The 16279-nt window shown below is 46.6% G+C and overlaps 1 protein-coding gene and 1 pseudogene across 3 annotated transcripts; both read right to left on the bottom strand.

Moving 5' to 3' along the window:
- Window positions 1-353: 353 nt before the first annotated feature.
- Window positions 354-11348, bottom strand: LOC109436123 (dehydrogenase/reductase SDR family member 4). 3 transcript variants are annotated; one of them, XR_012494801.1, is made up of 8 exons: window positions 11097-11336; window positions 9787-9964; window positions 5815-5916; window positions 3718-3788; window positions 3571-3622; window positions 3140-3274; window positions 1933-2684; window positions 354-1721 (listed from the first exon to the last, which is right to left on the bottom strand). XR_012494801.1 is itself a non-coding variant. In XM_019714446.2 (8 exons), exons 1-8 carry the CDS (start codon window positions 11225-11227, stop codon window positions 781-783), a joined length of 840 nt encoding a protein of 279 aa, XP_019570005.1. In that variant the 5' UTR covers window positions 11228-11331; the 3' UTR covers window positions 354-780. The 3 variants fall into 3 exon arrangements, 2 of the variants coding, with proteins under 2 accessions (XP_019570005.1, XP_074184141.1); XM_019714446.2 differs by having other exon boundaries at window positions 354-895; window positions 2629-2684; window positions 11097-11331; XM_074328040.1 differs by lacking the exons at window positions 3140-3274; window positions 3718-3788 and having other exon boundaries at window positions 354-895; window positions 2629-2684; window positions 11097-11348.
- Window positions 11349-11464: 116 nt separating this feature from the next.
- LOC109436088 (serine/threonine-protein kinase pim-2) lies at window positions 11465-13591 on the bottom strand (annotated as a pseudogene).
- Between the last annotated feature and the right edge of the window lie 2688 nt (window positions 13592-16279).

The following is a 16279-nucleotide window of genomic DNA, read 5'->3' as shown; positions in this document are numbered from 1 at the left end:
TGTTTGTCCGGGTGGGTTCAGCTCGTCCTCGCTGACCCTCGGGGCCCAGGGTGATGCCGGGAGAGGACTTGGCCATATCTGGGGAAGTTCGTCCTTCCTTTCCTGCTCGCCTAGCATTGGGGATCCCTGGGGCGTCCTTGGCACCATCCTTGCAGATGTAGCACCTGGGAGTCCCCGTGCCACCTCCCAGCTGGCAGCTCTGCAGACACCTCCACCCCAGAGCATTACGCTCAGGACCTGGCTCAGGGAGGAGGGTTAGGGGGAATCAATCCAGAGATCCAGTCCGTTCACACTTATGCTCTCTGCTTGGCTACCACACCTATGCACCCCACACTGAAAAATGAACACGTTGATTCAAAGCAACAAGATCATCTGTATTTTATTTGCACCTTATTTGCAAATTGTTAATTTCCAACCCAGCTCCTTCAGCTCCAGGTTCCTTCTTTCCCATCTCCCTCAAATTCCCCAGATGTTCCCCCCCCAAAAAAAAAATTCGTTGGTCTTTGCCAAGGTAGACTCAGCCTTCTCAGCAGGCCTGCCCTAAGTCCTCAGGGGAAGTCTTTATCCAAGGCTAGAGCAACAGCAGGAATCCTCATAAGATCTCACCTTGACCTCAGGGAAGGCTGGATCTTTTCATAGGGCAGAACACTGATTTTGGCGGGGTAAGGTATAAGGTAAGCAGTATGAATAGGCAGAGGTGGGAAAGGCCATTTGATGAATGCTGGGACCAGACCAGGAGTTGGAGCCCAATTTCTGCCGTGGTGAGCTCTCTCCAGGTACTCAGAGGCGGGATGGGGCCCCTCCACCCACTGTCATTGTCTCCCCAGTGATGTAGCTGGCATCTTCAGAGCACAGGAAAGACACGATGCCTGCACATTCCTCCGGCTTGCCTATCCTGGGGAATAGAGAAAACAAGGAAGGGAGCAAAAATTAAACAGGCTACATACCCTGACTTGGCCCACAGGGAATAAAATTTGCTTAATCATAAAGTATCAGGTGATTTTTCAGGACCAGTGTACAAACTTACTGTCCATCAACAGGGTTATCATGAAGATAAGCTGTTATAATTCAGTATAAGCAGAAATACTGTACTCTGCAAAAAACCACTATACATTATATTCAAATAATATAGAGACACTTTGTTTTTTTAGAGAACCCAGGACAACAGAATCCAAAGTTATATAAACTGGGGAGCAGCTATTTCACACTTCAAAGAATTTGTTTCACATGTGTGCATATGAGTCAAGCATCAGGGAGTCCGTGAGACAGTAAATGGTTTGTTTTAAATGACTCCATTTGCGCAGCTTCAATTCAGTTTTTTCAGGGATCTATTTTTGTCCCTTAGAGTCAAGTTCATTTTGTGAGAATGTGCTAATTCTCAGTGTTTGTATCAGTGATCCCATAGTTAGGGAACATGTTAACATAACTGCCATAGAATGCTCTAGAGTTGGGGCCGACTGGATACTTTAAACCTAGATCTGGATTAGTGGTTCTCCCTCCCAGCTGCACACTGTAATCATTGGGAAGATTTATGCCCTCCTCCACCCTCTGCCACACATACACAAAAGATGCCCAGGTTCTCCCTTGAACCAACTGAAAAAGAATCTCTGGAAGTGGGGCCTGAGCATCTGGAGTTTCACAAACACCCCAGCGGATTCTAATGGGCAAGATTGAGAAGCATGGGGCTAGCTCGATCATAGGGGCCCTAGGATGACAATACACTGAATTACCGTTTCCCCGAAAATAAGACCTAGCCGGATCATCAACTCTAATGCGTCTTTTGGAGCAAAAATTAACATAAGATCCGGTCTTATTTTACTATAAGACCCGGTCTTATGTAATATAATGTAAGACCGGGTCTTATATTAATCTTTGCTCCAAAAGCTGCATTAGAGCTGATGGTCCGGCTGGGTCTTATTTTCGGGGAAACACGGTGTTAGTGAATCGTGAACTAGGCCTGCAGCTCACGCCTGACATCAGAATGGCTTTGGGAGTACTGGAGTGGGTCTGCCTCCTTAAGTAGGCCTTACTTGCATGTGTCCTTGAAGAACAAGATGGAGAAGCTAAAGACAAGAGAGTTCCTAGAAGCCAGAAGCTGGAGAGAGGCAGGGAACTTAGAGGAAAGGGAGCCAGACAAAGGTGCCTGAACAGTTCAGCCAGCCCCTGGGGGAAGAGACTAGTTTCCTTAGGCAAGAGGAGTTTTGGGATTTACTAAAGCTCTTCATTCCTTTTATTTAGATTGTAGGACCATCAACTTGAGCTTTAGAAACATGACTGTTTGTTTAAGGGGAACTAAAAAGGCATGTTGTGGTTTTGGTTTTGGCCCCTGGTGGCTAGGGATGCCCCGAGATGGAGGCAAACAGCCAACTGGAGAGAGGAGTCAGGGCCTCTTCCAGAGCTGTGCTCTGCTGAAACCTGGGCACCTCTGTGTTTGGTTTTTACAATGGAAGCAGGCTCCTTGCACATCACGGTAGTGATGCAATAGTCACGAACTTGTGAAGTGTGCATGTTTGAGGCCGAAGGGAGCATGCCGTGTTGTCTGTGGGACCGAGACACTTGAGCTGTGGGCCGTGTGAGGGACCAGACCTTTCCATGTTGCTCCCTCCTAACCCTCTCTGTGACCCTTACCTTCTTATCCGCAGGGCTTGTTTTATGCTCTCCTCGTTTGCCTTGTCCTCCCACAACTGCAGGGAAAAGGGGAATGTCTTTATGTGAAAGAGGAGGCAAGGGAGGGGCAGAGAGGGGAGAAACTGCACGCCCTCACAACACTGGAGAGAAAGGGTGGAGAGACGCTCTCTCACTTCCCAGTCCTTCCTAGCCCCCAGGCTCTCCCCACTGCCCTCTTCTGTTTCATTCTTTTTGGGTTCTAGAGAGGCATTTTGCTGGGTCTCCCCAATTCCCATTCATTTAAGGAGATATGAAACAGCATGAGTAGAGTCTGAATTCCTCAGTTGCTAACACACACCTCAAAAAAGGAGCGGGTCTGGTCTGGACAGGTGGCTGGTAGGGAGAGGGACTCTAGAAAAACCCGGGGAGGGGGCAGGAGTGATTCGGTGCTCAGGACCCAGACCCTGGGCTTCCCCCTCCAGGAAGATACCCTGTAGGGGTCCCAGCAGGATGCAGGACTCCCCCTCCTTACCATTTGGCTGAAGTTAGTCTTGATGAGTCCAGGTGCCAGGCAGTTCACCCTGATGTTCCTCTGGGCCAGCTCGATGGCCAGGTTCTTGGTGAGGCCCAGCAAGGCTGTTTTACTAACATTGTAAGGGCCCAGGCCCTGGGGAAGGGAGAGACTGGGTTAGTCTCTTCGTTTCTAGTTCATTCTTGGTTCTTACTGGAAGACATACAGGGTAGTAGATAATAGGGCATCTCCTATAAAGAAAGGTCCCAGTTAGGAAACTGTCTTGTGGCTAAATTTCCCCAGGTTGTGGTTCATGGAAGCAAGGCACCTATTTTGTGGGAAGGGACTTGGTGGCATTCCAAAAGGGGACACAAACTTCTTCGAGTGACTAAAGGGCTGGAAAGCTGCAGGATTGAGGAAGGGGTGGAAGTAGCAGAGAAAGGGGTTCTTACTGGAAATGGGGTGTAGGCTGCTATGGAGGCCACAATCACCACTGATCCGCCTCTGGAAAAAGAAGAGAATGACTCTCTTCCCAGAAGAGACTCCTGCCCTCAGCCTGCACGGGGCCCATCTCACCCAGGCTCCCTCATTCTCTGTACCCTCGTTTCTCCATCTCTGGCACCACTGCCTTTGTCAGCAGGGCTGCAGCCTTCACATTGATGTCCAGAATCTGAAAACGAGAGGAGAAAAAGAAACAGCATGAGGGGAGACACCTGGAGAAGGCAGGACGCTAAGGAGTCATGATAGGGTTCCTAAGATCTGCTTGTTAGGGCAGGAGGAAATCTTGGAGATAATTTCCTGGGACATTACAAGTAAAGAAACTGAGCCCTAGGGAGAAGTATCTTTCACTGGCTTATTTAGCAAGAGAACGAAACATTAGGTTCGGGTAGGAAAGAATGGAGCCTGGTTCATCTTGTTTCCTAACCAGCCAAGTTTGATTTGGCCCAGAATGGACTTAAATCCTCAGGACTATTTTGGATTTGAGCTGGATTTTCTGTGTTTCTTCCAAGTAGGGAGAGCAGGGAATTCTATCGGTCTCCTGGACCTGCCGCAGAGTGGACCTTGCTTCCCCAAGGAAAATGTGGCCTGATCTTGGGGTCCTGGGGTGTTCCAGCACTCCTCTGGCTCCTGAACTTAGGGAGTAAGATGCCCTTGGCCCTCCAGGAAGGATTGTCTTGCTGGACATTTGTTGGAAAGTAGGATCCTGAGGCACTTTTTGGGGCAGCTGGGGCATAGGCTGCAATCGAAACCCCACATCCATAATGTAAAACAAATTTATGACCCTTGTTCACACTGTTCTAGGCGCTGCTGGGAATGGTCTCCTCCCATACATCCCCAGACAGACTTCTTATTTTGAAAAATTTCAACTTACAGAAAAGTTAAAATGAAAGCACAATGAGTATCCTCTACGTAGATCCACCAATTGTTCACATTTTGCCCCATTTGCTCTATCTATGTATTTATACTTTTTTTTCCCCTCAACCACTGAGAGTTGCATAGGTCATAATGCTCTAACCCTAAATATTTCTGGATGTTCTTTTACACACCACAATCCATGGTCACACCTAAGCAATTCAACATTGATACTAATGATTTTTACCTAATATGCTACCCATAATAAAGTTTTTCCAATTGTCCCCCAAATGTCCTTATTTTAAAAGTCCAAGGTTCAATCAAGGATCAACCCTGGCATTTAGATTTGATATACTGTGATATTAAAAAACAAAACAAAAACACAAACTAAAAGGAAAATTACTTGGTTTGAAATTATTTTCCTGTGGTCTCTATTCAGACTGCTCATGAAAGATGTTTCTCTACTTTAAAAAATATCAATCAGGAACTGATTCACTGAAGAGCATTTGGGACTCTGGTCGCTGTCTGTGAAACACTGATAAACAAAGTATAATATTTTAGTATTCTTCAGTGTTGAGATGTTACTGATGTCATCAGAATAAAAAGCAAAATCATGGGCAATCATAAAAAATTTAGCATTTTCAAATGATGTGGGAATACTAACCTCAGTAAACAAAGACAAATATTTAATTAAGGCTTTATAATTAAAGAATGTAGGTGTGTGAAATATATTGTGCATATAATGTAGTTATAAACACTCACATAAAAACCAATATTCCACACTTGATTTAGACATCTGGATCTCTGATTTTCTCAACATTGCAGTTAAGAAGAAAAGAGCACAGGTCTTTTTCAAAGGCTGTATGCTATGAAGCGGCAACTTAGGTCATTTCACTAGAATTGGTATTTCACTTAACTATCAGCTATTAGAGTTTTCCAGCTAATGAGAAATACTCTTTTTTTGTCAACTGAAAAGGGATGGTTGGTGTGTAAACTTAAGTGTATTAGTTATTGGCAGATTAGCTGCCATGTCTGCTGGAAATAAACCAGGTAGAGCCTGGATAAGTAAGGCTGGGTGGGGGTTGGGGTGTATGAAAGAAGGGGGCTAGTAAGGAGCAAATGGAAGAAGACAAAACTGGGGAGAAGCAGCAATGAAAGAGGGGGCAGGGAGAGAGGAAGCCACCCCCACTTGCCCTTCACCAGGTGCACTCCAGGTGTGTGGCAAATTGTAAGGATTCCTCATTCCCCACATTTATACTGCACTTGACAAATGCATTCTAAAAGCAGACTGAGTTTGTGCTGTTTTCTGAGGCCCTTCCCCTGCTGCGTTAATCCCTTCTCACCTTGTCCCACACCTCTTCGGTGACATCCAGTAGGTTTCCAAAGAAAGGGTTGACAGCAGCATTGGATACTAGGATGTCAACGCCCCCATGAAGCTTCACAGCCTAGAGAGAGGAGTAAGGTCTGAGTCAGGCTGCAGGTCACTTGGGGAGGTGCATTGCCCAGGTTAATACAGAATTACGTCTTAGGAACAAAGCGATGTCAAAGTGACATCTCTGCTTCTTGAAACATTGTTCTCCAAAGGTACCCTAAGTTCTGCTGCTAAACATTGAAGGGCATCTAAGTTCTTTGGCATCTTTTCTTCCTGACCCCCACTTCTTCCAAGGCTGTCACTGACCCTTTGCTCTTTATACTTCCTCTTTGGGGAGCTCCTTTATCTCATGGCTTTAGCTCTCACCTCAAAATCGATTTCTAGACTCTTCCTCCTTTCACACTGAGTCCCAGCCTCATTGCTTCAAGTGCTTACTGTCTGGTTCTCCTAGAATGAGTTACTATTATCTCAAACTCAACCTGTTCACACCTACTCGAATAGAAAGAGCGGTTTAAATAGACCCCCAGAAAGTTACCACGGGAAGGGGCCTTTAGGTCATCTAGCTCCATGTCCTCAGGGTGAAGGTGAAGACACAGGTCCAGGGAAGGTGATTTCTCAGAGACCTCCACCTCAATAATGGCATATGAGGGCCAAGCTAAGAACAAGAGGCCTGTTATTTTGGTCTTGAGAGAGGTAAAGTGATTTGCTCAGGGCACAAAGCTAGTTAGTGGTGGCAGAACTGAAGCAGGTCTGGTGAGGGAGACAGCAGCCCGGACTTAGCAGTTCCATACTCACATGGTTGTAATATCTTCACATAGGTGGTGACCGGCACATGCTGCAGAAAGGGGTGGCTCAACAGAATCTGCCCACAATATGCCCCCTGAAAAGCTGATATGCGGCCCTGAAATCTGATTTGCATTTGCCCAGAACTGGCAATTTTGATGCCTGGGGCAAGCAGCAGCAAATAGGCTCTCAGTTGACTTTGTGCTTCGAGATTTGGTGCCCAGAGGGGTGTTATTAACAACGTGGACCATCTGCTCGCTCCATTTTAACTAATTATTCTTGCTAACTAGGTGCTAAGCTCAGTTGTTTCTGCACTGCTGAAGGAACTGTCACACTGCTGAAGCCCGAGCTGTCCACATGTAAATTTAACAAAACGTGAAATCACGTGATCTTTTAAAACCAGTATCAATGCTCTCTCACACTCTGTACATTTTGGTGTCCTGGCACAATGCCTCAGTCACCTGCCTGGGATCTGTGTGAGTCTGGCCTACAGATTTGTGACTAGGAAAGTACAGAATATGTTAGAATGTGATGCATGTGTGTTTCGGGGTGGGAAGATGGTGGATTGCGCCAGAATTACCTGGAGCACTTTTTCATTTCTGCTGTGCGTCTGTCCCCCTCTCCTTCCAGGCCTAGCAGCGCGCAGAGGGGAGAAGATTAATGAGAAAGGTACTCTGACTACCCAGCTGGTGTCTTCTAAGTCTCGCTCTAAGTTGTATGATCACTATATGAAAGTGGTTAAGAGTTGTTTGATAGGTGTATGTTTTAGAAAAAGTACAATAAAGTGGAGAAGTGGCTAATCTGGTTTCCGCTCATCACACCTTTGAGAAGCTTCGAGGAGATGAGGAGGCCACTGGGTAGTAACCATCCTCAGGGCAGCAGCTTTCCTCATGTCAGGGTGACGGCTGGCAATAGGCACCACACATTTCAAATTCCTAACCAGTAACCTATCATTCTCCATCCTGACATTGCCCCGAGGGTCATTTTTGACTCATCCTACCGTGTTTCCCGGAAAATAAGACCTAGCCAGACAATCAGCTCTAATGCGTCTTTTGGAGCAAAAATTAATACAAGACTCGGTCTTATTTTACTATAAGACTGGGTATAATATAATATAATGCCAGATCTTATATTAATTTTTGCTCCAAAAGATGCATTAGAGCTGATTGTCCAGCTAGGTCTTATTTTCATGGAAACACAGTATTGCCCATTTCTTAACACTGGGTTAGAAAAAAATCTTGGTTGGTTCCCACTACATGTCTGTTGGGCGTATCCATTCTGGTTCCACCACCACTGCTCTAGACCTGAATGACAGCAACAGCTCCCCCGCTGATGCCCCTGGCTCAGAGTCTTCTCTATGCCAATATATCTCCCATTGCCAGATTCTCTTTCTTTAATAACCATTTTCATCTTGCTCAAAACCTCACATGGCCTCTTCTTTCCTACAGTGATGTCTAACCTCCTTTGAGAGACTATGGAGGCCTCCGTGCCCTCTTTCCCATCATCCCTTGCTCCAGCACTCCCGAGCCTGTGCTCTGCTGTGGGCTGACCTTGCTCCCCTCTCCCCTTCAGTCCCTCCTTAGCTGTTTGCTCATTTTGTAGGGTCATCTGGAACCCCATCCTCCATCTGTCCATCCCACCCACTCCTCAAGGTCTAGCTCAAGCTCCACTGCTAGGCCAGGGCTAGGTTAAATGGACCTGGTGGGGGTGAGAGGTGGTTTTCTTGGCAGGATGTTGGTATTAGGTTGCTATGTACATTCCATATGGCTAGTCACTAATCGGCCCAGGATCCCAGATGTCTCCCTTCAGTCTCAGGATCAGGGAACCAATCTCAGGCTCTGTCCAGCAGCCTATGCTAGGCAAGGTGACTTTCTTGGACTTACAGTTGGTTCTCTCTAATGCGCATTTGAGCATTCCCAAACGGTTCCTTAAAAATGGAATAACCTTGATTTCCAGTCAAGATGGCAAAATAGGTAAACACTGTGCTTACCTCCTCCTCTCAGGACCACGTCAATTACAACTAATCCACAGAACAACCATTATTGAGAATCACCTGAAGTCTAGCTGAACTGAAGCCCTACAACTAAGGACATAAAGAAGCCACCTTCCCTCTAACCACTATGCTGTACAACTGATAATAATATAAAATAATATTGAATGTCAAAATAAATAAAGTGTAAAAAAAATGGAATAACCTGAAGTCTACCATACCACCACCTATCATAATTTATCGTCCCCCTCTTCTAAGATTATTATCAAAATTATATGACCAAAATTATTTCTACCAGCCTTTCAACTGGTTAGTACAATCCCATACTTTCCATTCCTCAGTAGATTTTCCCTTCCGCTCCAGGGAATAAAGTATGTGCCCTGAGACTAAGGGAAGGGGAGCCTCCTTTGCCAGATGCTCATATTTTCTTGTGCAGCTGGGAGGCTGGCGCCAAGCACCAACTCTGACGCTGGCTTAGACACTGTCCAAGTGGGCACCCAAGGCCTGACGCGATACTAATGGGGAAATGCCGGGTAGTCTGCAGGCAGTTTGGAAGGTCTGGGTTGACTCACAGCTCTTTTCTTACTGGCTTTGGGACCTCGAAATGTTACTACACATTTCTGAGCAGAGTGTAAACAGGGAGAATAGTCCTTGCCTTGTTTGGGTTGTTGTCAGGTTTAGAGATAACCAGTATAAGCCTCTGAACAAAGTGAATGGCACACAGTAGGTGGCTGAAACATGTGGCTGCCTCCTGCAGGTTTCTAGGGACTTGGCTCTATAAAGAACAGGCGATTGATTATTTATTAGCTCACTGGTGGGAACATCTATTTTGTGATTGTATTTACCCTTCTCATCTGCCCAATTAGATTGGAAACTACTGGAGAACCAGGACCAGCTGTTTTTTGGGGGGGTGCCCCAAGAGCTGATGCAGGGTTGAAGCATTAGAGTAATTTTTGATTCTCTGAGTGGGATGGGATGATTCTTGGAGACATAACAGAAAGGGTACACAATAAAAATGTGCTGGCGGACTGGTGTGGGTATGCAGAATGCACTGTTATGTTTTAGTTAATAGTGCTGGCTTGGATCGCACCAATGTTGTCCAGGGAAGGAGGCTCGGGCTGGCTCCCTTCTGCTACCTCCTGGCTCTATGCCCATGTCCTTGCTGCTCACCGTGGCCACCAGCCGCTCCCGGTGCTCTGCCTTCCCCACGTGGCACACGATGCCCGTCACACTCAGCCCCTCCCCCTGCAGTGTTGCCACAGCCCGGTCCACATTCTGCTGCTTCCGGCTGCTGACCACCACATGGGCCCCGTCCTGGGCCAGACGCCTGGCGATGGCGAAGCCGATCCTGTAGGCAGAGAGATAAGGACTGTCAGGCCAGTACAGGGAAGAGGTTGAGAGCATGGGCTGAGAGTCAGACTGCCTGGGCTTGAATTCTAGCTCTCCTTCCCTATGACATTCATGTGTCTGTATTATGTGTCAAATAGGGCTAATGGCACAGCCATGACCATACAGATGGACATGCTTAGCATGTTCTGGGCACCCATTTACTTATGTTTTTTATGGTTTTGGTCCTCAGACTAGGATCCCAGGAAGTGATATCACCTTCCACAAGTCTCATAATGGGTGACAGGCCCCATACCCTGTAGGGACTGAGGGGAGAGAAATGTGCTACGGGTAGAGCAGCAGCCACGTCTGTGACTGAAAGGTCTCCCTCAAGAGTCCCTGCCTCCAAATATCTTCCTTACTAGTCTATATCATTTCAAAATTCTGTCTTTAGTTATGTTTTGGGGTGCATATGAAAGGGTGGGTCTCTGGTTAAAAATGTAAATTTTTTACATACATTACTTCACTGGAAGTGACGGTTACACCTTTTGCAATTGTTAGCTATTAGCATTTTGAGTACATTTTAGATTTGTGGAGAGCTGGTGTCTAGCTAAGTCCTGTGGGAATGAGAAGCAGTATAGACAAGAGTGGTGGGTGAGAGACAGGCTGGGCAAGGAAGGCCAAAATGTACTGAACTAAACAAAAATCTGGATACATGGGCCTCTGTGTCCCCTCTAGGTAAGGGGTATGGTTCTGGGAGACTTGTCAGGGTGCCCAAATGGGGAGTCTGGAACATTTCCATAGTCGATGGAGGCAGTAGGATAGGATTTTTGAAATCTGGACTGCCTTAGATTTCCGGTCTGCTGATCTTCCTAGACGCCAAGTGGGGTAGGTTGACTGGGGCAACCCAGAGCACTCGGAGACCGGATCGATGGGGGCAGCACTGAGGTGGCGCAGTTGATCCAGAGGGAGCAGTGACATGACACTGGCTAGGGGATTCAGAGGGGCTGCAGGCCAACCACGTGGTTCCTTTCTTCCGGGGCCAGACTGGCAGCGTGTGAGGCCTGAGGACACGGTCCGGAAGGCAAAGGACGAGTTGTGAGTACCAGTTTCCGGAGAGTGGAGGCCTCAGCGACTCCCGCCGGGGTACTCACCCATCGGTGGAGGCCGTTACTAGGGCCACCTTATTCGCGAGCGGGTCCCGGCGCGCCACCCCGGAGCTGGCCATTCGCACCGACTTCCACGACCGTACACAGCCGCCCAGCAGCAATCCCACCTTCTGCATGGCGCCTTCCAATCGCGCAGGCTTCCTTGGCACCCCGGGGGAGGTGACCGTAGGGCTGACTCCCGCCCCGCGTCCTACTCAGGGCCCGCCCTTGGGCTGGACCGCTCCTCCCGCTGATCGCCGGCCCCTCGCCCCGGGAGCAGGCTGCGGCTGCGGGCGCCCCCTGCCGGCGCCTGGTCGCCCCGCCCCGCGATCCTCTGCTCTGCCCCGGCTGGTGTGGGACAGGCTGTCAGTCCAAGTTTCCTGTGTGTCCCGCACCCCTGCAGGTACCCGCAGATTTCCCCGTACCCCTCCTTCCACATTTCCTTGCCCACGTCATTTTTCTGGGAGGTAGAGGGAGCTTTGAGTTAGTTGCTTTTGCTTCGCAGACCCTCAAGATGGACCCCCTTCTCCAACAAAGTCTGGGTCTAAGTATGTGACAGCCCACAGAAGGACAAATGTTTTGAGATTGCCAATGGAGGCGTGGTCTCCGCGGAGTCATCATATGAGCGTCCCGGGTGAGGGTGGAGGAGCCTGGGATAGAGACCTGATGGGGAGCAGCTGGGCTAGGCCTGCCACTGCCTTTCATTCTGGCTCAAGGTCTTCTGCATCCTGACTGACAGGCTTGGAGGGCAGACTCTGATCATTGTGGTAACCAGTGTGCGGGGATAAAAATCCTGGCAGGACCTGACAGGTTCCGTTATACCCTCCACCCTAAGAGGACTCCCCCACTCTACAGGGCCTAAGTGGTAGCAAGGAGGCCGGAGGGTCCCCCAACCAATGGTGGAAATACCCAGAACTCAGGAACACTCACTTCTCCACAATCACCTCCTCCCCGGGTCTCAGCCTCCATCCCAGTTCAATGAATATTTGTTGAATGTAAAAGCACTTTATAAACTGTAAACTACTAAACACATAGAAATTATTGCCAGCATAAAGTAATTATTATTGCTGCCACAGGCTAGACTATTTTTTAAAAATTTTTTATTCTATTACATGTATTAAACAGTGGGTTTCCACACATGGCATTTTAAATAATCCGAAGGGAGAGGATGACACATTTGGAGCTCCCTTCCCCCAATACGTAAGTATTTACATTTCAGCAACTGGACAATCCTGGCTCAGAAGGAGGAAGCAAGAATCTAGAAAAGATGGGGGAAGCCCCAGAAGAACAAACAAGATTTATTTCCCCGACCCCGTTTCCCCAAAAAACACACCCCTCCACCTTAGTGGACTTAAGTGGTATCCATCTCCCATTCCTTCCCAAATTATGGAAATAGGGTTCTCACCAGAATAAGAGCACTTAGAATAACACAGTAGGGTCCCCTCACCAAAAAAATTAATTAATTAAAAAAAATCATTTTTTAAGCCCTGGGATAACAATAGGGCATTACCTCCCCCAGAGTAAACAAACTCGGGCTGAGGTAGGCAAGCAGCTTGACTGAATATGGGACCCTAGACTAGAGAAAAGGATCCCTTTACTAAAATAAAAGCTGCTGGGGTATTGAAGGAAAGCACCCTTGCCCAAGTTAGAGCATTTGAACTACGGTTGTGTGGTGGTAACAGGAAGTGCCGGTGTAAGGGTTGTAACAAATCACAATAAGAGTCCTGGGACTCATAAGCTAAGTAACTTCAACCAAGTAAACATCCTTAGCAAAATGCGAAGCAAGGAAGTCCTCCCTCCAGATAAGAAACTGTAAATTCTGGGAGGGGTCCTTAGTAGAATTGGGATGGGGACAGACTTGGTTCATGTCTTCTAACCCCTGATCCCCAATCTCTGACCCTAGTAACACTGGATTTTTGATGGCCTGTAAAACCAGGTCAACAGATGTCTTTCTGTCCCTTTGGCATGGTCAAGGGATGGCCACCCCAACTAGGGCAGCAGGGACCAGGCCAAACGGGTGAGACCCCCTTTAGGGGTGCTGGGGGGTGCATCCTCAGCTCGTGTCTGCATCCAGGGGTCCAGCCGGATCTCCTCCAGTGAGGGTCGGGCAGAGGGTTTGGGGGCCAGGCACCAGCAGATTAGGGCACAACAGTCTGGGGACACAGGAGCAGGGAAGTGAAGCTCAGCCTGCAGAATCTCCTGGTCCCCTTTGAAGGGAATGTCCCCACACACCATGTCATAGAGAAGGACATGGCTGGGAGTGCATGGTACTGCCACTCTGGGGGGCTGTAAGCCGTTGTCCCCTCAAAGTCAGTGTAGGGTTATCATGAAGCAGGGCACCAGAACCAAATCAATGAGTTTATACAATCCCGGCGGAGGTCGGTCAGGATGTTCTCATCCTTGATGTGACAATGGACAACTCCACAGGCATGGCAGTGCCGAATGGCTGTAACTACCTGGGCAAAGAGGCAGTGGCTTCAGCCTTCGCTCAACGGACCCATTTCTTTTTCTTCTTCTCGGTGTTAGTCTTTTCGTTAAAACAAGATGGTAAAAGCAGATGGATAGCTTGAGAAAAGTGTTGTTTGTTGGTGAAATCCACCGTTTGGCAACCCTATGTCAGTCCCTACAATTAGAGGAGAGAGAATACTAGTCTGTGAAATTCAGTTTGTCGGATTGCTGTTTAATAAAATTCATACTTACTAAAGATTCATTTAAGTATATGTGTAGGTCAGCTGATCAACTAAAAATGGATTTCAGCATCCAAAAGGGGGTGTAAAGGGTAGCAAGTGATATAACAGTGTGCACTGGATTTATAGTATATTCCTCACTGAGAAGTTACGGCTGTGGTACTGAGCTTTGGCACTCAGCACATCCTGATAAGATAAGAGAGCTTAGGTCTAATTTTCCCCATATCTGGGGAAAACTGACTCTCTGACTGGTGCCCCTCAGTCTGAACCTCATGAATTATTGACAACAGAGGCTGCTCTTCCTTCTCCCCCGTTCAGAGCTAATGTACTGTGGGAACCCTTCCCAGCACTCTCCACCTCTGTGTGGGGCTGGGGGGAGGGTGTGTAGGAGGACGGAAGTAGGGGTTCTCAGGGCTTTTGGTTCAAAGGGACAGGCTTGCAGGGCGAATTTGATCTCTCTTCATCTCCCACTCAGAGGTGAGCAACCAGATCCAGGAGCTGAGGGTGGGAGAGGGGGAGGGAAACTATACCTCAAAGAGCAAAGGGTTCTGGGAAAAGAGAATTCTGTCCTGGGAGCCCTGTGATCATTGGCCCCTCCTCATCTGGGCAGGGTAGATATTGGCCTCTAGCATAGTTTCTTTTAGGAGAGCAGAGGGGACATTTGGGAGGGTATCTGTGAACAAAAAAGGGTAGAGGGGCGGCAAGAAGTGTGGGAATCTCTAGCTCCTACTCCATATCAAGCTGGTTTGCTGGAGATGGGGGTAGGAAATCTTTGGGGAAAATAATTGATCATGTCAGAATCCCTTTGAAATGGGAACTTTAATATGCAACGGGATTGCTCCTGTATGGAGGCGGTACCATCTGCAGGTCTTAAAGAAATGCTTTTGTGATTGAGGACTACACTCCCGTCTTCTTCAAGGGTGACTGTGGTCCAGAAGGAAATTCCCCTGGGGTGGAATTTATATCTTGGGTTTTGCAATAGCCATCCCAGATTGGTCATTGATTCACGCATCGTCATTTGACATAGGTCAGGAATGGGCAGTGTGGGAGGGCTGGGGATAGCAACTCTCATCGAACACTTACTAAGTGCTAGCAAATGTTGGGGGCTTTCTATGACTTTATTGAATATTTCCAATCCAGTGACGTAGGCATTTTTATTTCCATATGTGAAATCACAGTGAGTCATGACAACCTGACCCCCTGTCAGCGTTGAATAGCTGTACTTAATTTTTCTGACATTGTTGGAGAATGACAGTATTCTTAGAAATTAATTTACTCTGAATTGGAATTTTACTTTCAGCACCAATGTGTTTTTGTTTTAATTATTAAAAATCTATTCTTTAAATTATAAAAATAACACATGTTCATGATTTTAAAAAGAGACAGGTTATAAAGTGAAAAGTAAAGGTGAAAAGTAAAAGTAGGTAAAAGTGCTTCTTTTACCTACTTCCCATATAGCTCTTGGTCTTGTGTATCCTTCCAGAAATTTCCTATGCATTTTTCACTTAAAAATGTTTCCCATGAATGGAATGACACTATATATACATACTGTCCTTCAAATTACTGTTTCTTTTCTTTTTTTCCTTCCCACCTTCTTTTGTTTCTTAAAATACATTTTTGAAGACTATTCTAAGTGGTACACAATAGATCAACTCTATTCCCTCTCCCTTTAAAAATAGCGGCACAATATCCCATTGCGTGAGTATTCCATCATTTATTTAGCCAGTCTTCTACTGATGAACATTTAAGTAGCTTCCAGTGTTTTGCTATTTTCAAACAATATTACAGTGAACAACCTTGGATGTATATATATTTTGTATTTGCTGCAAATCTGTTTGTAACCTGGGTCAAATGTTTTAAATCGATGGCTATGGTTGAATTACCTTAAAAAAGATTTAAGCAGTTTTGTTGGAATTGTTTTTCTACAGCACATTTACCTGCCGCCTTACCCTCTGATACATAGGATGTAGACTGGTTTAAACTTAAGCTTAGTGATAAGTGACGGAGAGTCCACGGGGAGTCCACGGGGAGTAGACCACGGGGAGTAGTGGGTCCCACTGACGTTTAGCTTGCAGAACTGAGGCATTCTCAGTTCTACCCACGTTTGTCATTGAGAATGCCAGCTTAGCATTGTCAGAGCATAACGTTTTTAAACAGAAGGTAGAAATCTGGATTTTACTATGAAATATTTGATTTTAAACTGTTGACAACTAATTTACTTAAAAAAAAACAAAAAAACACCAAAAAGCAACAAACCAAGACTGTGCGTGGATTCTGTAGGTGCCAGAGTCTGACACAATCTCTGCCTATTTAAATATAATGAATTATTAATTTTGTGATCTATTGCTCTATCTAGACTCTCATAATTCTATTTTATGGCTTATTCAATTTCTGGTTTTTTAATTTTTTCCCCCGATGACCCTGTATTTAGATAGTTTTTGTGAACACCGTTTTTAGAAATCATCCTTCCAGTGTTTGTACAGCTCTTTTTCAGGAACTCTG

Source organism: Rhinolophus sinicus, linkage group LG03 (assembly GCF_036562045.2).
Source record: "Rhinolophus sinicus isolate RSC01 linkage group LG03, ASM3656204v1, whole genome shotgun sequence".
NCBI lineage: Eukaryota > Metazoa > Chordata > Mammalia > Chiroptera > Rhinolophidae > Rhinolophus > Rhinolophus sinicus.
The sequence above is the reverse complement of the archived record's forward strand: the minus strand, read 5'-3'. Positions and strand labels throughout refer to the sequence as shown.